This window comes from Cuculus canorus, chromosome 12 (genome assembly GCF_017976375.1).
Source record: "Cuculus canorus isolate bCucCan1 chromosome 12, bCucCan1.pri, whole genome shotgun sequence".
Taxonomy (NCBI): Eukaryota; Metazoa; Chordata; class Aves; order Cuculiformes; family Cuculidae; genus Cuculus; species Cuculus canorus.
The window spans coordinates 2,532,619-2,553,595 of record NC_071412.1 but is presented as its reverse complement, the minus strand read 5'-3'; the positions used below and the strand labels follow the sequence as shown (position 1 = coordinate 2,553,595).

General features: G+C 37.2%; 1 protein-coding gene across 7 annotated transcripts in view; it reads left to right on the top strand.

Annotated features, from left to right (window-relative positions):
* Nucleotides 1–20,977, top strand: part of UNC13C (unc-13 homolog C) — a 222,028-nt gene that overhangs the window by 170,912 nt on the left and 30,139 nt on the right. For 5 of the 7 annotated variants that reach the window (XM_054077486.1, XM_054077488.1, XM_054077491.1 and 2 more), the window contains 6 exons: nt 6,972–7,098; nt 8,429–8,525; nt 8,973–9,116; nt 10,099–10,176; nt 14,628–14,705; nt 15,115–15,144. In XM_054077486.1, the coding sequence (XP_053933461.1) occupies nt 6,972–7,098; nt 8,429–8,525; nt 8,973–9,116; nt 10,099–10,176; nt 14,628–14,705; nt 15,115–15,144 (554 nt within the window). The remainder of the gene's footprint in view (nt 1–6,971; nt 7,099–8,428; nt 8,526–8,972; nt 9,117–10,098; nt 10,177–14,627; nt 14,706–15,114; nt 15,145–20,977) is intronic. The other 2 variants (XM_054077487.1, XM_054077492.1) reach the window with 1 other exon arrangement.

The following is a 20,977-nucleotide window of genomic DNA, read 5'->3' as shown; positions in this document are numbered from 1 at the left end:
AAACATTTTTCATTATCAACTAGAATTAAAAAATTGGGTAAAAGAAAATTTAAAATAACAAGCCACCTACATAGAATCATAGAACAGTTTGGGTTGGAAGGGACCTTAAAGCCCATCCAGTTCCACCCCCTGCCATGGGCAGGGACACCTCCCACTGGCTCAGGCTGCCCAAGGCCCATCCAACCTGGCCTGGAACACCTCCAGGGATGGGGCAGCCACAGCTTCCCTGGGCAACCTGGGCCAGGGCCTCAGCACATTTATCGTGAAGAAATTCCTCCTTATGTCCAGCCTAAATCTGCCCCTCTCCAGTTTATCCCCATTCCCCCTCGTCCCACCCCCTCAGGCCTTTGTGAACAGTCCCTCTCCAGCTTTCCTGTAGCCCCTTCAGGTACTGGAAGGTCGCTCTGAGGTCTCCTCGGAGCCTTCTCTTCTCCAGGCTGAACAACCCCAACTCTCTCAGCCTGTCCTCGTATGGGAGGTGCTCCAGCCCTCGGGTCATCTTTGTAGCCTCCTCTGGACCTGTTCCAACAGCTCCATCTCCTTCTTATGTTTAGGATTCCACAACTGGACACAATACTGCAGATTATGCTATTTTTGATCCTGCCAAATCTTAAACTTCATGCTAAAATGCTTCGTAAAAAAATTTCCCTATACAGCAAACAATTGGTCTTCTCTCAGCATCTGTCTTTTACTTCTGGGTCTTTTCCCCACATGGAGATTCACTGGTGTCTTTTTTCTCCTATGGATACACAGGTAAATTTCCTCTCACCAGCAAGTACATTAGTTCTAAACTAAAAATTTGATACTGGTTCCACCACCCCCAGGAGAATAGGATAAATCCATTAAAACTGCTTGTTTCCACATTATCTTTTAATAAGCCTTAATTTGGTGGGTAACAATTAGAGAACAGCTCTGTGGTTTTGCCTTTGCTTCTGCTTTAGAGGCAGCTCCAGATACAACACGGGTAATTGTTAAAGTGCAGCCTCACATTTATCTTGCTGCCGGATTCTTCCTGTTTTGTTCTTCTTTCCACTAATTGCTTATAAAATGCTACCGTGTCTGTTTGATAATGTTTTATGCTGACTTTATAGCCTTATGGTGAGACAAAAAGCTGAGAATTAAGTCCAAATGTTTCTTTCATGGGGAATTTTTTCTTTTATTTTTAAAATATGAAAGTAACCTGTCATGAAAATTCCATTGAAGATGCAAAGCTGAGTATTCAGCAGCTAAGACTCAATGCAATTAAGGCTGACTTTATTACCTTTATTCTCCTTGTCCTCACAGATTCAAATATGATAATGTAGTATTTAATTAAGTGATAGCATTTCCTGAGAAGCAGTGGTTTTCTAAGAGACATATATTCTCCCTTTATTTTGCAATTTTAATACATATTAGAAGTTTATGAAAGCCTAATCGCTGCAGATTGGAATCCTATATCAGCATTACTTTTATTACTTTCTGGTGATTGCTTTAAATAAATGTTGAAACTTCATACAAAGTAGTTAAAACTTCCATCTTATGCTACGGAACCAGGGCTTTAATCATCATCATAGATCTCATTTCTGCTCCATTCATAACTTGTGTTTCCTTAGGCTTTCCATGGTCAATTCATGAACAAACTATAAATTGTATTTACAGTAAAAAAACACAATTCAGATTATTTCAGTCTTTGGAAGCAAGTGCTTATTTTCTTCTATAATCAATAGTAGCCGTGTATAGCTAAAGACAGAATTTTGACTCTGAGTGTTTGTTCTTTAAATATTATTGATCTGTTTAGCTTTCTTGGTACATGAATTTCAATCTGATGCAACACTGAAGGGCAAAAGCTATACTGAGATTGATGTTGTTAAATTATTTGCTGTACTGGCATTTTTCTTTGTCGTACTTGCGAGCAGGACAGAGAGGGTTTATGCTTAATCATAGAGTCATAGAATTATAGAATGTCCTGAGTTGGAAGGGACCTACAAGGATCATCGAGTCCACCTCCTGTCCCTGCAAGCTTAATCAAACAGCGTATCTTGCATCTTCACTTGTCCTGGTGATATTATACCTATCTGCTGTTCTGGAACATTTCTGAAGTATTTGGCTGTGAAGTAGTAATTAATTGATGAGTCTAATATGCTAAATTTTCCAATAAAGAGTTAAAAAAGCAACTCACTAATATTAAGATATCAAAGTTAATTTGCCTACAGTAATTTGAAATGTTTAGTCAGTATAGCAGTAGTTAAAAAATGATAAATGCAATGTTTTGTAGGAGGAAATGGAGTTATTTGCAGCAGAGTCACTCGTGATTTATGATATGACATTTTGTATCTCTTAGACAGTATGGACATTGGTACGTGATGCCCTTCATGTTTCCATAGGCCGTTTACCTCTCTTAGAAAGTAATGTACAGCTCCAGCTTTTCAGCTGAGCAGGTAGCCCTGAACCCACTGGTACCCATGGTGAAACATGAAACAAAGCAGAGCACTCGAGCAAATGGCCTCTCGCTTTGAGAGCTCCTCCTTTAACACAAAGGGCAATGTAATATCAGCTTTTAAAGTGCACTGCATTGAGTCAGGGTTGATTAGCCCATTTCCACTGCAGGCAAGAAGACAAAAAAGAGAACAGTAAATCCTTTTTTTCCTCACAATTCAGAATAAGGCAGTCTGTCTTTCATTGCTGGTCTCTGTTCAATGAGAAAATATGACTCTGTGACTAAGAAATCTTTGAACAAGATCTACATTGCCTTTCCTAATTTATATATGTTCCCGTAGTAAATTCACTTCATCTCCATATACCTCGGTGTCCCATTTGAGAAATGTGAATAGCACAGTTTAATCACCTCATAAAGATGTTTAAAGGGGAATCCATTATGTTTGTGTAGCATTCAAACATATTTTCATGAAAATTCCCAGCCAAATACAGATAAAAAATTGGATATGTAGAAGACTTTTATGAAAGACACAGTTTATTTTTTAGAAGGAGAATTAGATGGTTTTCTAGTTGTGAATCGTTTGAAAGTCCAATAAAGGAGTAAGTGACAGAAGTTTTCCAGTTTTCAGCTTATTATATTTTTCTTGACAGCCCTTTCGGAAAAGCCAGTAGTATTTCACATTGTCAAAATCAATGTGAACTATACATAATTATCAGTAAGTTGTATTCTGCTCTGTATTTCAGTTAATAACCAGTGACTTCCATGGCCTTTAGCAAAGTACAAAAACTCCGGGATGGCATGTCTTGTAGAATGTAAGGTTTCCTTCTAAATCAGTTGTGAACTTTGTTTGAGTTTACATTTTTCTTCATTTGTGACCCAATCCAATATGTTGCATTTCATCAGAGTCTTCCAGTACGTTTCAGCTGAACAGGGATTAAGCCTAAAGCACTATAAACATAATACCCATGTTAAAAAAGGCAATGGCACAGCAACCAACTCCCGTACTATAAAAAATTGCATTGGGATCAAGTACCCAAAAGGTTAGTGTCTACATTTATCCAAAATAGAGGTGCATCATGCTGGTGTGATGTTTCCACAGGGATTCAGAGGGAGGAATATCAGTTCATACTCAATATCATTCCTCATCGGACTTCCTTAAGAGCTCTTCTTCCACTATTCAGTTTGTGCCATTACCGTAACTTCCCAATTATGCAACTGAAAGTTTGGAAATAGTGCATTTTCTGAAACAGTAGTTCTGAAAGAAATAGATAAAATATGCAGCTGGTATCATCTCTAGAATGACTGGTAAGTAATTACTGCAAATAATATGGAATTATTGTTGAAAATAGCATCTGATTTTTTGATTGGAAATTTTGCAGATAATCCAAACACAACTCCCTTATGTTCAGTGTCAATCATTTCTGTTTTAATAAACTGTAGTGCAGTAGCACGTATGTGACAGTCAACCCAACTAATAACAATATAATTAATTTATTATACCTAAATATTCTAGTTATTAATCTCTGCAACATTATCTTATGTATTTGTTCAGTTCTGCAGTCAGATTTCCTTCTTGAAGTTCTTGTTTCTGAGGATTTGAAAAATTCCTTAAAACCACTTCATTGGAATCCTTCAAGCAGTTTAACTCTATGTTGGTGCAAAAAACAGTGGCTACGAGATTGCTGCAGAATAAAAAAAAATAGCTCTTAGCTTTCATACTGAATTAAGGGAAAATTAGAGTTGAACAAAATATCGACTTGATTACCTGAATATTTTAAATGTTCATCTTTTATGAAGTTTGTTAGATTACCCTTTTTTTCTTCTGTAGCAGCTAATATCTATCAAAACTTACACGGATACTCCGAGTGATGCTGTTACCTCAAGGTTAGAAAGGGAAAAGGATTCTGTAGTGAACAGGATTCTATTCCTGTTTGTTGAATAGCATTATGTCTTGTCACCTAGATGTTTCTGCTTAGTAAGTCATCATTATTATTCTACTGACAAAATACTATGACACTACCAACATGAGACCAAAACCGAATAGTTATACTGCAGTTTCTTCTTATTTGCTGCCTTACAAAAATGGTGTAATCAATACTGTAAAAAAATACTCCTATTGGAACGGCGATAGAAGAAAGCATCTGAAGTGCCACACACACAGAGATCACACTTTACAGATTTTGCAGCTTACAGAACTCTTATCAGTATTTTTTTCATTGATTCATGGTACAGTAACATAGAAAAATGTGTCAGTATCGCTAATAGGAACGGCAAATATCTTTGTTCTGAAACTCAGCGGATTAATAGATGCTTATGAAAATATGCTGCACTACAAGGAATATTTCAAAAAGGTGGCAGAACAAAAAAGTATATTAATAATGTCAGGTTTCCATTGGGGTTTCCATTTATCCAGAATCAATTCTGAGAGAGGTCTAGTGTTTCTGTCGTAATCTGCTGAGCGCATGTGCACAGCGTACACTTGATGGGTTTAGTTTCAATACTGACTCAGTATTATAATGGTTTTGCAAAGCAAGAATGGACTTTTTAGAAGAAGTTATATTGAGCAGCTATTGTACAAAAGTTGTGTTGTCCATCTGTCTCCCACAAAGTGCAAGATGGATATCTCTGTAGAGGAAAACACGCCGCCAGCCTTCCTTCCAGGAAAAAAGATACAGATCTCCAGACTGTGTTCATATATCCTGTGTTGCCTCACTTTTGCATTGACTTGTGCAAGCTTTTCAGAAACGAAGAAAGCAATCTGTGGGTCCTAATCTAAACTCAGGATGCCTACAGTGATATTGCTGTGCTTTCAGACCAAAAACCACGGTTACTGTGAATGAACCTGTCTCATATCATTAAGTCAAAGTTGTCATGGGCTGACTCACGTGGGCACCTGTTTTCTCTGTTATTTGGTTTATATGCACTGAAGAGGTAATATGCATGGAAATAAAATTACTTTATAGATCAAGTGAAGCATTTACTGATGTTCTCATATGTTAATATTAGGAACTGAGGATACATTTTTCACTTATATGTAGGTACAAGTAGTATTCTTGGAGAATTTTGAAATGCTCTTCCCAAAGTAGCCTTGAGAAAAAACTCAATTATTCATTAATTACTTTTGTGTTCATTTCTAATGTGTTATAATTTAGATCTTAACTTAAAAACAGACAGTATCAATGAATGGTGGTGTTGAAGTTATACCCTCCCGGACAAGTTTGCCCGTCATTGTCAGCAGCTCATTTCTAAAATTGAAATAAGCATTTCCTTGGTTTGTGATGCTATAACAAACATTCTTAAATTGCATTATGTAATGAAATAACCCATTCATGCAGTGCTTGAGTGAAAAAATGCCATTTGTTTCAGAAATTCCACTCGATTGGGATGCAATATAAGAGATATTTTTTTTAACAATGACTTAATCAGTACATGTGCAGTGAACTTGATAGAAATAAGATAGTTGTTCTCAGTCAAACACTGGCCTCACTTGTAAGAACTACCTTTTATTGAATAAATATTTGAAAGAGGTAATTTTAATTCATACTGTTTACAAAAGAGCGTCATTCTTGCCAAGCATCTGTATTAGGTCACTTTTTAAGGGAGCTCGGAAAAGAGATTAATCTTTTGCTTAAGGAAGAATGTGCAAGTGACATGACACGTCAAACAGATGAGATCTGTGGAGATTTTAGAAGCTATGAGCAGTAAGTAAAGGAAGGATTATGCTGCACAGGATTTGTGTATCCATGGTTTCCTCTTATGGGAGAAGGAAATGAAATTGTTGAGCAAGGAGGGAAGTGCCTGTTTGGTAATGGAGTGAATGAAAGGGTCTGGAAGAGGCTGGACGGGAAGACTGCAGAGTAGAGTGGATAAGCTAAAAAAAAGGATCATAATCCTGGAGGAAAGATGGACATTTGTTCCAGACCAATTAAATCAGACTTTATAAATGCAGAAAGTGGTTACAGGTGGCTCCATAGCTCCTGTCATCCATAACCAACTGCATATGCAGTAGGTAGAAAACAAGTGGACACTGAGAAGGTGGAGAAGTCCATTTGAAAAACTTCAAAAATACTTCATTAAATCAGCTTTTCTACTTGTCTTCTCAGTTTTTTTAACTATATGTGATAAATGGAGCCCATATAGTCATGCAGGTTTCACAGCTTCATATAGGACTGGCATTTTTAGTTGTTACTTCATTTGGCAGCTGCACAGCTGGAGTCATCTTTTCTAACACCTGACACCATTCTTAACCACCGCAAATCCTTGACCATTTTGTAACAAACAAAGAAGAATCTGAAGATGAGGAAGTCAGCAAATTTGTGGGTGTTCTTCGCTGCAATAAAGAGAGTTGAAAAGCCTAACTTGTGGTCTGGTCTTTGTTTTGTTTTTCTTAGAGTACTCAGAATCTGAAGACTGAAACTGTGGATACTACTACTCAAAAATCAAATAAATTGTGCTTTGAAGTACTGTATTATTATGTCAGTAGTGCACCAAGACACAAGAATGTTTACTGTTAGAATGCTATTAAATGCTTTTACTTCAACTCTTTCTGTTACAGAACATGAAAAGCAGCGGTTATGCAAAAGCACAGATTATATGAATTTGCACTTCAAAGTGAAATGGTTTTATAATGAATATGTGCGAGAACTCTCTGCTTTCAAGGACGCAGTGCCTGAATACTCTCTGTAAGTAGTGTACAGGGAAGTGTCCCGGGATCTTGGGCTTGGTGCAAAGTTTCTTTTTTTTTCCCCAGTACCTGAAGCGGCTGCAGGAAAGCTGGGGAGGGGCTGTTTGCAAAGGCTTGTGGGGATGGGACGAGGGGCAATGGGCATAAACTGGAGAGGGGCAGAGTTAGACTGGACATAAGGAGGAATTTCTCCACGCTGAGAGTGGTGATGCCCTGGCCCAGGTTGCCCACGAAGCTGTGGCTGCCCCATCCCTGGAGGGGTTCAGGGCCAGGTTGGATGGGCCTTGGGCAGCCTGAGCCAGTGGGAGGTGTCCCTGCCCATGGCAGAGGGATGGAACTGGGTGAGCTTTAAGGTCCCTTCCAACGCAAACTATTCTACGATTCCGTGATTCTTTTGGTAAATTATTATGCTCAGATTTGTGCGCGATCTCAAGGTGCATAGTACTGACAGCTCTCTAAATTTTGCACTTCCTCTTTAATTCTTCATTTTATCAAATTAAATAGTCTTAAGTTTTGAAAGTGCAGTTAGCTCTTTCATAGGATGCTTTATCCAGACGTTGTAACTGCAGCTTTTCATAGATGACAAAATATTTTGGTCAGAAAATGCCTGAAGAAGGTATGAAATGTGGGAATTGCAGCAGTATTAGTTATATACCCCTGAATTTGAATGATACCCAAATCTGGGTAAAGGAACAATGCTAATGGCATATACTACTGAAATTATTCTTTTATTACTATTCAGCTGCTGTTTTCATTTTCACCTTTCCTGCTGCAATTAATACATTGAATCCTGTCCTTTTATATGAGCTATCCTTAATCTCATTCCTTAATCTTCTGCAAGTCTGCTGATTTGCCAAGATGGTTTGGGGCCTGTTATTGCTTTTTTTTTAAAAAAAAAACTGAGCTAAAGAAAAATAAATTACAGCTGATGTTTTATTAAAGCAAAGTTTTATCCAAGTTATTTCACAAACAAAAAGATGTTAACATAGAACCAATATTGATAAAAGACACATTCTAAAATTAAAAAAAAAAAATGTGCAGAAAAAATATGATCCCCTGTAAAACATGGACATATTTCTATGATGGCTGTTGCTAATTTGACGTGACTGGGGTAGACCAGTTACAGTGTTGGGAAACCGAAGCCTGAGACCTTTTGGTAGCCACAGTCTTTGGCAGCAAATATTTTTCTAGGACGATACAGATTTTAGCAACTAGAACAGATATGAAGGCACAAGATGCCGAGCTGCTAGGTAGTAGTGGCATCCATCTTCTCAGGGTCTTTATGAAATGTACTTCCTTGACTTTACAAAATTCTTTTTAATTTTCAGGTGGTTTGAACCATTTGTCATTCAGTGGCTGGATGAAAATGAGGATGTCTCAATGGAGTTTCTTCATGGAGCACTAGAAAGGGATAAAAAAGATGGGGTGAGCCTTTACTCTTTAAAGAAAATTAAAAAGAACATATTAAGACATTGATTTAGTATTGCAAAACCGGCACTACATATGGTCCCATGTTGTCCTTGTTGGACCTCCCATGGTACACAGTTGGTAACAGTTCTCGGAAGATAACTCTCTGGACAAATGCCTGCTCTAATTCCATCTGCTTAAATTCCTCATAGACATCAATCTATGATTTCACTAAACTATGGTGTGATACTGATGTCGTGAAAGAGAATGTTGTTTTTATTTTTGAGACATTTGAAAGTAATAGAATTGTTGGAATCCACATTTCTCAGTGTTATCAGTGAGACCTTTTTTAATTTATTTTTTCTTTCTTACTTTTTGTAACTCTGGGAAGAATTTCAAGTATAAGAAAATCAGTCAGTACAGATCTCTGAACCAGTATTAACTAATTTCAATATTTTTCTGTAGTTTCAGCAAACGTCAGATCATGCCCTTTTCTCTTGTTCAGTGGTTGATGTCTTCACACAGCTCAATCAAAGCTTTGAGATAATTAGGAAACTAGAGTGTCCTAATCCAGAAGCCCTATCTCATTTAATGAGAAGATTTGCAAAGGTAAGTTAAAATCAGTGCATCTCAACAAAGCTTCATAGAGATTGGCATTGTGTTGCCACATACTGAAAAGCTAAGTAATTCCAGTGTTGTTTCGAATCAATCTCATCTGCCTCTGGCTGGCATCCTGAGAAAGATGTGCTGTCTGTGGTTTCACACTGGTTTTCATCTACTTTGTTAAAATTGCTTATCAGTTTGACAGCTCTGTCCTCTCTGAGGTTTCATATTTGTATCTGTTATACAATTAATTATTATTCTTGCTAAGTGCCGAGTAGAATTCCACTAATGGAGCAATTGGAATGCAATTGTCTAATTAGCCAATGCAAGTGAAGGAAAAATTCAAGGTATAGCCATAAAGTATTGTGGATTGAAGCCCAGAGGCTGTAGTTCTCATTCATCCACTGCTTGATAAACTCAACTATGTAGGCCAGCTTTCTGTTTGGATTCTAACATTTCTTCTTTAGATTTCCATTATAGTCCTTTTGGCTTTTGAAAAATTTGCATTTACATTTTTTCCTGTTCTTCCATTGCAACAGTTTTCCATTTGCAAACGAAGTTCCTATTTACATGAGTGTTGAAGGCAAGCTCACGCTGCCAGGCTTCAAACAGTGCTCCCTTGGTCTTATTTTTCCATTATAGTTTTAATCCATGCATTGTCACCCTAGAGGATTTTTTGAGCTTGCTACTGTTCCATTAAGTATGTAGCACGTTGGAAGCAGTAGAGCTCTCCATGCCTCTCAAAAACAGTATGACTGAAATTAGAGTGCCTCTGCTATTGAAGGTTATATTCCATTAAGAGCAACCAACCATCTGTTGTGCAGGGATTTGAAAATGTGCTCACAGGATTGCTTACATTTACCTAAAAAAAAAAACCCTAACTATGCAAGTACTTGTAAAATCTAAAATTTCTTTTTTTCTGGTTTTTTTATTATTTTTGTTTCACATGAGGAAATTTACCATTTAAAAGATTCTTATCCTCTCCTAGACTATCAACAAAGTGCTTCTTCAGTATGCTGTCATTATTTCAAATTACTTCAGCTCGTATTGTGATAAAGAAAATGTGGTGAGTAAAAAGCTGTGTTTTTTTCTGCCTCAGAAGTTACCTTTGAAAGACTTACATTTTTTAAAATGTAGTCACTTTTACATATGAGAAAAAACATGAATGAAGGGAACTTCGCTTTCCTTTATGTTTAATAATGTCAGCATGTTTTCATAGCTTATGTTGCTGTGTAAAAGCTGGAATAGGTGGGATTAGTTAAGAATCCTAGTTAATAATCTCAGTATTAAAGCAGGAAAAAAATACACAAGGTGGCCTGGATAACAGCCTTCTATAGTGGTGAATATGGTCAAAATATCTTCATCTTTTTTTCCAAACAGAGTACTCTGTGCTTTATCCATGCAGCGGTGAGGGGAAAATCACGTGCTGCTTTGTTGCCTAACGACTTAAAAAGCACTGCCTTATGCAGGACCAGATTGCCATGGGCTCAGAAGCATGAGATATGGACACTAAAGATGTGGTTGAGCAAATCAAGACATTATCAATAGCTTAACATGACCAAGGAAAATGGTTCTTGGACTCTGACTTTTCCGTATCATTGATACTCAATCAAAGCTAGTACTCCTGAGCCAGGCAACATTTAGTCCCGTGTCTGCTCTGTTTGCAACTATTTACGACTGCAGACACATAAATCTATGATGGCAGCACCATCTTCATCCTATTCACCTTTAAAAGTACAGCCTTTATGTAGCTCGTACATGGCTCTCCGCTATATTTGTCACAGCCCTGTGTGCGTTTTGTGGGCACGCTCGTTCCCCTGGTGCTCTCTGTAGTGAGAAGCTGTCATAATCTAGAGGTCACCAACACATACACAATTATAGAATTCAGAAAGACATCTGTTGCAGCTAAATATCAATTATTGGTTGTTCTTTTTATGAGCAACATTGTAAAAGACTAAACATTAAATTTTCAGGCTGCAGATATAATTGCTAGGAGAGATTTATACCTTTTTCTGTTCCTTTCCACAATTTTGTTTAAAATAGAAATAATAAATAAAAATAACCAAACTCAAATCTTTACATTAAGTAGAAGATCTACATCCATGTTTTTACAGAGGAGTGGCTTCTATTTAAGTAGTTTTGTCATGTCTCTGATTTAGCTTCCCTCTTTGAATATTTTCAACCTTGAAGCCCTTTGGTGTAAGCACATTGAAAAGACTCACCTTAGTAGGTACCCATACATCTTTCTTCTGATGTCTTTTTGCAATCTGGAAAGAGTAAAAGCACTGGGCCAGGTTTGGCAATCGTTGTGTAAGGAGGATCAGTCTTACAGCCGTAGAAAGGCTCGGGAACATGCTGCTTATGCAATACAATAGAAGAGTTCAGTTGGACGGCACCTCCGCAGTCATCGAGTCCGACTGCCTGACCACAAGTTAAAGGGTGTTATTAAGGGCAGTGTCCAAATGCCTTGTGAATACTGACAGGCTCACTGACAGCCACCTCTCTAGCAAGGCTGTTCCAGTGTTTGACCACCCTCTTGGTACGGAAATGCTTCCTAATATCAAGCCTGAACCTCCTCTGGTGCAGCTTTTAACCATTCCCACACAGCCTGCCAGTGGACACCAGTTAATATATGACAGACCAGTGAATCATATTCCCAGGGTTTTCCCTATAATCTAGTAGGACGCAAATCTTCGTGTGTTTTTAACTTCACAGATACACCTTCTGCATATTCCTTCCCTGTCTCCCCTCCCAAGGCAAACACAGAGCTGAAAAGCACACACCGCAGAACACATTATACATTTTCTGCTTGAATATTAATCAATACAAACAAAGCTTCATCTGAGTAATATTTTCATGTATTTGACCCAATCTGAGCCATAAATATTCTCAAAAGTTAATGTAAAACAGAAGTAAAATGTATAGCTTTCTTTTTTCCATTTCTTTCAATGTAATGCTTACATGAAATAAAGCTTACAGCTTTCTGGAAGAAATGAGTTTTGATGGATAATGCTGAGTTATCAAGTTAAACTGCTTGTGTAGTCTTTTGGCCTGTCCAATGGGATTTTTTTAATTGTTGGAGTGATTTATTTCCAAGTAACCCTGGTATCATGATCTCTAGTAAGGCTTTAGATAGAATTAATCTCGTTGTGTTATAAAGTAGTGTATCAAATGCCTTTGTGGGACATAACTTATTTTTAACAGAAACTACTTTTTTAAATACATATTTTTAGTTTAATGAAAGACCTTTTGATCTACTGATCTCAATTATATTAAAGTCCATCTCCTGCATTAGAGTTGATAGATGAGATTAAAACAAATACTTTTTATGATTAAAGTTAGACTTTGGCATTGTTTTTCAAGTCCATATTTTATTAAACACTATAAAATGTGCACGTGAACTCTTAAAATGAAAGCATAGCAAAGGTACTTTTCATAAATGCATGTATCTAATGTAAAAACATCCTTTTATCTTCCACCTCCTGTCAGAGTTTACAAAAAAAACTGGGTTTCTATATTGTACTTGCCACTCACTGCTAAGTGTTGTTGCATCCGGCTGCCCGATTCCTGTAAATCACTGCAAAGACTATTCTGAAGGGCAACATGATAATGAAATAACAAGACAAGAATGTTTTTTAAACGCAGGTTCTATTATTTGCTGACAGCAATAGAAATTTTTCCATCGAGCCAAGGTAGGCTTCGGCACTGAGAGAGTGACCTTAGCTGGTCCCAAAGGAAACTTGGAAACCTGCCTCAGTGTGAAATATTTATCTCATAGCTTCAGTCTATTGCCAAAGGCATCTGTGCTTGTTTAGAATAAAAGAACCATTCTATTCATCTACTTATCCCCCCATCAGAAATGATAATCATCAGTTTGTAATATTGTAAATAATTTCCAGAATAATGAACATATCAGAAGGGAGGAGATAGCACAGGAGGGGACAGTCTTAGTGATCATTAATTTATAGAAGGTAGATAAACAAATCGAAGAAATGAGGTTTGTGTATTTTTCAAGACAGAGGAAGAGAGGTGTTGTTTTGACCATTATACAAACCTTTTGCAGGAGGACAAATAACTTACTTTACTGGGAAGCAGTAATGTAAGTATTAAGAAGTGAGATCCAATTCTGTTATTCTTCAGCTGAGGACTCGGATGCAAAATTCCTTTAAGAGTAACGTAGAACTAATTAAAGTTATATCATGTTATAGACCTTATGAATAACAAAATCTAATCCCACCAGGTAAAACATCACAGGATGAGAGGAAAAGGCCTCAAGTTGTGCCAGGGCAGGTTTGGATTGGATATTAGAAATAAAAATTTCCCCAAAAGAGGGGTCAAGCATTGGAAGGGGCTGCCCAGGGAAGTGTTGGATTCTCCATCCTGCAGGTGTTCAAAATGCATGTAGATGTGGCACTTTGGGACATGGTTTAGTAGACATGGTGGTGTTGGGCAGACGGTTGAACCTGATGATCTTAGAGGTATTTTCCAACCTTAATGATTCTATGATTCTGTGTTTCAGCACTGCACTGGAACATGCTGTTGACTAAATAGCTACCAATGAGTATCAGTCGCCGTAATCATTTTATCGCCTTCTTGTTGTCTGAAAAAAAGTATATGTGTTTTATTGAAATGCAATAGAACATACCTGCATTACTTCTCCAAACACTACGTCAGTGACTAGATTAATCTATATTAATCTGATCATGATTGCTCTTTGGTCAACCAGAACTCTTTTAGGAAGTATTGTCTTATTGCTTTCCCTGCACCACAGCAACTTAGCAAATAATGTCATCTGAATACACAAAATTCTAGTAATAAATCTTTCTCCCACAATTTTGTTAAAAGCTATTTAATTTTATCCATGTTTTACTTTTTACTTCGTAGCTATCCATCATCTGCTGTCTTTTACGCTGTGGTTGTGCCTTGAAGAAATGAGCTTAAATTTTTCAAGGAATGCAAAATGTACATTTCTGAATTATTTTTCTGATATTAGCAGAACTGCATATCGATCTATTCAAAAACTGAAGCATGAGCCCATTGTCTGGGTTATTGTGCTGTCACAGTTTCCTGCAAAGCCTGGCTCTAGAAAGGAGCCTGACACTCCCTTTCTCCCGCTCCGTTTTGACTTCCAAAGTGCTTTGATCATTATTGTGTCTGCTAGCATTAATCCAACAGATGGAACTGTATTAAGTGTGACTAGCAACTACGTGGGGTATGGGATCTGGCACATGAAATACTGGGATGAGGAAACTGCCCGGCTTGTTCAGAGAAGGTATTCAATTCCCTGTAGGGAAACATTGTCTTAAGGGCATAGTGGATGGTCACTGGCTGTGTGGTTTTGCTGACTGGGCAAAGAGGAATGTGAATTAAAGAAAGAAGGGGAGGGAACAGTGAAATCCTACTCTAAAAAAAAACAATTGCATGAATGTAGAACTGTTGGAGAACTATCTTCAGCCTGTGAATACACATATTTGTATATAAAAGGAACATCTGTCACGTTTGGTGCTCTCGTTGCAGCCCTGTATCTTGATGAACAACATTCAACAATTAAGAGTTCAGCTTGAGAAAATGTTTGAGTCCATGGGAGGAAAGGAGGTGAGTCTGATTCGTTTCCTGGTTCATTCGAAGTTCCTTAGAGATCATTAGCACCATGTTTTCAACTTTAGTCTTTTTCAGCTTTCACTTGTGCGAGCCAAGAAAAACAAAATGTTTTTTAAGAAAAGTCTACAAGAACCGTTTAATGTCCTGACGAAACTAGAAAGATCTAACTCTATTTCACAGAAAAATGCTAATGATCTGTAAAGTTCAACCAGCACTGAGTGTTTTGTGTTGTAATTTGTAGCGCCAGCTTCATTTTAATGTTTGTATTGAACTACACTTTCCTTTTTTCTGTATCAGTACGTTTTGCCTGTATCTTAAAACTTGGTAGAATACGTGCCTTGTGCTTTGTCTGTAATGTGTCATGTCTTTGTCTAATGCCTTTGACTTGCAATCCACTGAGCAGAAGAAAGAAGGAGAGAGATTCTCTTATGAGGTTTGTGATAGTAAGCATCTTTTATTATTCCTGACCATATTTTCTAAGACTAAGAACAGTCACATTTCCTACTAATTTCCATTGATGCATTTGTGTAAATCCCTATGACCAAAAACCAAAAAGAGCTATGCTTGGGCATTCAGTTCACACTCTAAATTGAACAGTTTTACTAGGCAGATAGTGTAAAGTCTTTCTGAAATATGTAAAACATTTTTTAAGTGCACTTTTCAATATCTGAGGGGCTGCTTGTGTCAAGACTTGGCACTGGGGCACCAAGAGCTGCTACTCAACAGTCCAGAACATCCTTAGTTTTATCTCCTTTTATATTTCAGAAGGGAACTTGCCTGAAGTCCTGTCAGCCGTAAAAGGATGTAAACATGCACTTCAATACTTTGCTGATTGTAGTCTTTGACTGTTTTGAAAGTTGATGAAGATATGAACATTTTTTCAAGCTATAGAATCCTGTAGTCTTGTTAAACAGCAATATTTCCATCATTAACATATTAACCTTATTGTCAGTAGCTGCTTTAAAAAAGAAGGTACACGTACATCAGCTTTTTCTTGCCGAGACTGAGATTTGATAGTTTGACAAAACTTTGATCTGATGTGACCGTGGTTTAGAGAGAATTGGAAAATACATTATTTCATATTTCTACATCCACAGCGAAAGCTGCAGAGGTAAGATAGTCTCCTATGTCATGCAATGCATAGCGCCTTCCAAATTAACCTAAAATTAACTCCATGGTGAGGAGGTTTTCTTGAGCCTATTCTCGCTTCTTGAAGCTGCCATGGAAAAAAATCCTTTCTGCTCCAGAGAATAGGAAATAGACTTTTGCAGCCTTGGCATCATTGAACAGTTCACATCAAAATTTAAAAATATATATTTATCATACAGACATGGGTACATATTTTGTGGTTACTATTAATCCTCTTTCAGTCTCCAAACATTACAAATAATCTTGTCTTCTTTGCTCTTATGTTCACTGCAGAGTACTTTTGTATTAAAGTCTTGGATCCATTCCTATGTGTTGAATATCATTAATCATAAAAACAGCTATGTAATCCGTATGTGTCCGTAAATCCTGATGAAGACAAGGGCAGAGGAAAGTTGAGCAGCACTTTATGTCTGTATCTATCAAATTATTTTCAAATCAGAATGCATTCTTGAATCTCTAAAAGGTTCCATTTTCTCAAGAAAATGTTAGTTTACCTTCTGCTTCCAGTAGCAGATATACATGTAAGAGAGAGAGAGAGAGATGTGGATGTAGATGTAGATGTAGATGTAGATGTAGATATAATAAAAAGGCATAGTGAAAAAATAAACAGGATTTTTCATAGCAGTTTTGTTTCAAAATCTCTCACTTCTCATCCTTTTAGGATTAATCATTAAGGGTGTTACAGTATCAAAGCAACATTTCCTACAAATACGCAACCCCTGGTGAGAATTCAGAGACATTTTTCTGAAATCCCTTTGTTAGGTACCTTAAGTGCATCTCCGATTCATGGTATAAGAAAAAAGATCTGAAAAATACATTTAAAATTTTGTTTGTTTCTCATTAGGGCAATTTCTTGAAGAAAAGAACATTCATTTTCAATTTTTTTGTCACCCATATCAAAGTGGCCTTGAAATGTTTGTCCTCCAACTGGAGTACTTAATCCCCCAGCTGTTCCAAGAGCGTGAACACTAGTGGCCAATTCGCCTTATTGAACTGGTACTTACGAGAAACAAAGCCAGCAATAAAATCTGTAAGCAGTTTCCTTGCAGGAAGAAAATGGTTTAATTTTTCGCTTGTGGAGGGCATAAGAAGTCAAATGATTTCCAGTGGAATAATGACACCTGAAGAAAAATTAATTCTAAGAAAAATTAAATGCTGTTAATCTCACATTGTGAACAGTATGTCTTTCAAACTGTGCACCCAAAATACCACAATCAAGCAGCAGTCGCTATGTTCAGAGCAGGCCTATAGCACATTGCAGGGCAGGGAGCTCTATAAATAGGGAAAAAACTAGGCTCTCAACTCTCCTGCCATTAGAATAAAATAGTTAGTACAATATGAGTTTCTTTATTAACTCTTCTCTCCTGCTGTAGCCAAGCAGGAGGAGAACTTAAAAAATTATATAAATGAGATTAGTGTGCTATAGTAAAGTGAGAGTAGTAAAGTGGGATCCACCCATTGTCTTTAAAAAATCAAGTTCAAAATCATGGCAACAGGGTATCATAATGTCAAAGTTCTGGTTTAGCTCCTGTTTGTTTCATTCAAAAGGGGTGCATACATTGGCGGTAAATTATGGTTTTCATGTCTGACAAGTTGGAAGCTGATAAAACAGTTAAATAAAACTGATAAAACAGTTAAATAAAACAGACAATGCTGATGTTGCTTTTTGCCAAATGGCAGAACATGGCAGAAGTGAGTTACAGCGGTTGCGATCAAAACAAAAAAGGTGGAAAGCAAAAGCAGGTTGTGTATGTACAGCAGTATTATATTATACGACTGTCCACTCTGAAAGTTCAGTTCCAACTTTACATGTAATGCTTAGGATTTCCTATAGGGATATATATATATGTTCCTAAATACTTTGGTTGGATGATAGAGATTCAGACTTGAGTAGAATAGGCCAAATATCTCAAATTGGGATTCACTGGAGAGTTGAGTAGAGGTTGGAGAAACGTTGATGACTATCAGAGGGAAAAAGAACCAGTAATCTGATAAATACCTGTATCTTCCCTAGATGAACACACAATATGTGAAACTATTTTCTGAACAGAAGTAACCAGGAGGTCCCACTAAGAAACTATAGGCATTAGACCTGTGAAACTGCAGATAAATGGAATTCAGATTAGAGAGTTTCCACTTAACTCATGCAAAAGTAATTTACTTCTCCATAGTTTCCTATAGAAACACTACCAAATTTGCAGTTAATAAGATTGTCTGTACTAGCACACATTGAATTACAGTGTAGAATAGCTCAATCTACCATACTATGTTGAAAGCAGCCAAATTCATCACATCTTCAACTTTTTTCCAAGGCATGTATGTATAAAAAAAATTCACAGTATTAGACAGGCAGCATTTGAAAACATTGATGTTTAAATATTTCTTGTTTCTTTTTTGTTTCAGCTGTTCAGCAAAAGTGTTCTCTGCTTTTGTTTAGCATTCAGAAAAAGTCAAACTTCTAATTATCTATTTAACAATCAATAATTAACAGATCTTTTGAAATATGGCAACAAATTCATATGTTCTGTTGTGAGTAAAAATTAACTCTATTATTTAAAAAGCTGATAAAATTATGGAAGTTTTTATGAACATAAATAAGAAGCTAAGAGATAAATGCTTTTTTCTCCCTTTCGATTCTTGTATTAGATTATATTTTTTACAGTTGTCTTCCCCACCCCGCCCTCCAACAATAAGATTATTTTTGTTCATATGGGCGGGGGGGCTTTTATTTTCCATAAAAAATGTTCAGGTGTGCTTTTTCTTTCCCTTCTCCATCAAATTCAATTAAGCAGAAGTCCCAAATACTGTAGATACTTAATTTTCATGACTGTATATTCCTACATGACGTCTTCGCAGACGCTGCATTGCCTTTTGCCTCGCTTTCATCCATTCCTTATGATTGATTCCAGCATTAGGGCTGGGTTAGCCCTATAATTCGTCATTTAATCATCTGAGTGGCTGAGATATCTGCAGGGAGCATAGTTGTATCTATTCTCTTAAACTGCTACTAGTAGCAACCAGCGTGAAGAATTCCAGATTGCATTTATGAAAAGTGCACATTCTAGTCGTAGTATGACACTCAAATTACTGTGTTTTCCAGTAGTTAAACAAAAATAACAATAGGATTTTAAAACATTGCTAGCGTGTTCTTAGCCCTCACAGCATCCCCAGGTGTCTCGACCTGGGTGGGCAGCCCGCATACCTCTTTGTATTCCACTCCTGCCTATGGCACTGCATTAATAAGCATGAGCATGTGTATACACAAGGCTGGATGTCCTGCCAGATGCCTCCAGCTGTGCACACACAAACCTGTTCGTGCAATTTGTGAGCACAAAGCCCTCTAAAATGTCTAGCATTTGCATGCACCTTTCTCTAATGTGTTATGTTCACAACCCTAGTATTAGTATTTGATCCGATTTTGGCAAGACTAAGTCCAATTCCAGGAGAACTTAGCAAATGTATTGTGTTTTCTGGTTGTCACAACCACCTCTGATAAAAGGTCACTGGCCCTTGTAGTCCCAGTAACAAGATGATTCTGTAGCTTGTGCATGATCTGGTAAGAAATTTTGAGCCTTTTGCCTGCCTGATATTTTTGTGTTTTCTCTGATGTGTACCATGTTCGGTGTGAATGCTTGTGTCTTTGGTATTTGTTAAATGATAATATTTTACTGGTCTGAAGTTTGTGTCCTCTATGTATCCCATGAAAGGAGGTAGTGTAATTCCCTAGTGAAATGTGTTTCCCAGAATAATCTTTGCCTTTGTCAGTGAGCTCTAACTGTGTTAACTAGTACGCACGTTTCAGTAAAATTAGCTTTTCATATGAAGGAAAACAATCACTTTAGCTCTGTGAACTGTCAGATTGCATCTGGGAGGGAAATTACTGAGAAATGAAGTGGAGAAGATACAGAAATTCGGTGCAAAGTAATTAAAACTAAATCAGTAAGTAGTCACAGTGTTAAAATAGGAGCCTCTCAGCTTACAAAAGTGCTACGCATCGCTGAATATCTTCTTAAGGGATGTACGGCAATTCCCCTTGTCACCTATCTCAGATTTCTGTCAAAAACCCAAGAGAAAGTCTTGCATTTCCTATGCTTTTCAACCAGACATAACCTCTAAGGAGACAAAGAACGGAGACTAAGATTAGCACACAGATCTCTGGGGATGTTTCAGAGTTTGCTTTTTCTTTGCTTTGCCTTAGAATTCCTGTGTAGTCTCATGTAAATGATCCAATGTGCAGTGACACAGCTTCCCCCGTCTCTAAAGTATGATTAAAAGAGCTGACGGTAGCTGAGCACCATAGTGTGCTGAAGCATCAGATGAAAAATAAATGCTAAATACTACTCATCCAGTTGAAAGATTTGAAAACGCGAATAGAGACAGACCAGATCATGTATTCTAAATGCGCTATTTCCTTTGAAATTGTCCAAAGATCTGTATCTAATCTTACTGCAGAATAGAGCCCAGAATTTAAGGATTGTCATGGAAAATCATTCCCTAACATTGTGATGTAGATGGCTGAAGGACCTGGAACATGAGCTATTAGTTCACATTCAGCTGTTGATCCTGATGATCGTTAATCATATCCCACAGTGGACTGTAACTATTTTTCCTAAATGCTGAAGTTCAAGGAGACAAAAACTCAATTTTCTTTAATTTGAAAAAGGATGCATAGCAAACAAACAAACTGTTGATCAATATCAACAGAACACCTTTTTGATTAAAGAGCTATGCATGGATCTCCCTCCCCGTAAATGTTAAACTGTGTTTCTTCCCTGCATTCTCTTTTTCCCTGTGTTTAGAAAACCTGTGTCAGAGGTACAGGAGCTGTTCTCCGCGTGCATCAGAATGTCTTGCTCTGTGCTTGAATTATTTACATTTTAATGGCTTTTAGAAACAAAAGTACTGACATTTAATAGATTGCCTCCCTCATAGTATTGCAGTAGAAGCCGCATGGATAGTCTTCAAGCCATCTTTTCCAGTGCTAGCTGTTCCACTTTGACACTGCATTAGTGGGAATATGGAAACATCTTCATGCAAATCACAACAAAAAAGATCTTGATGGTGATGAAACGTACAAAACAAAAAATGAAGTATTTTAGCATCTGTAGTACATTAAC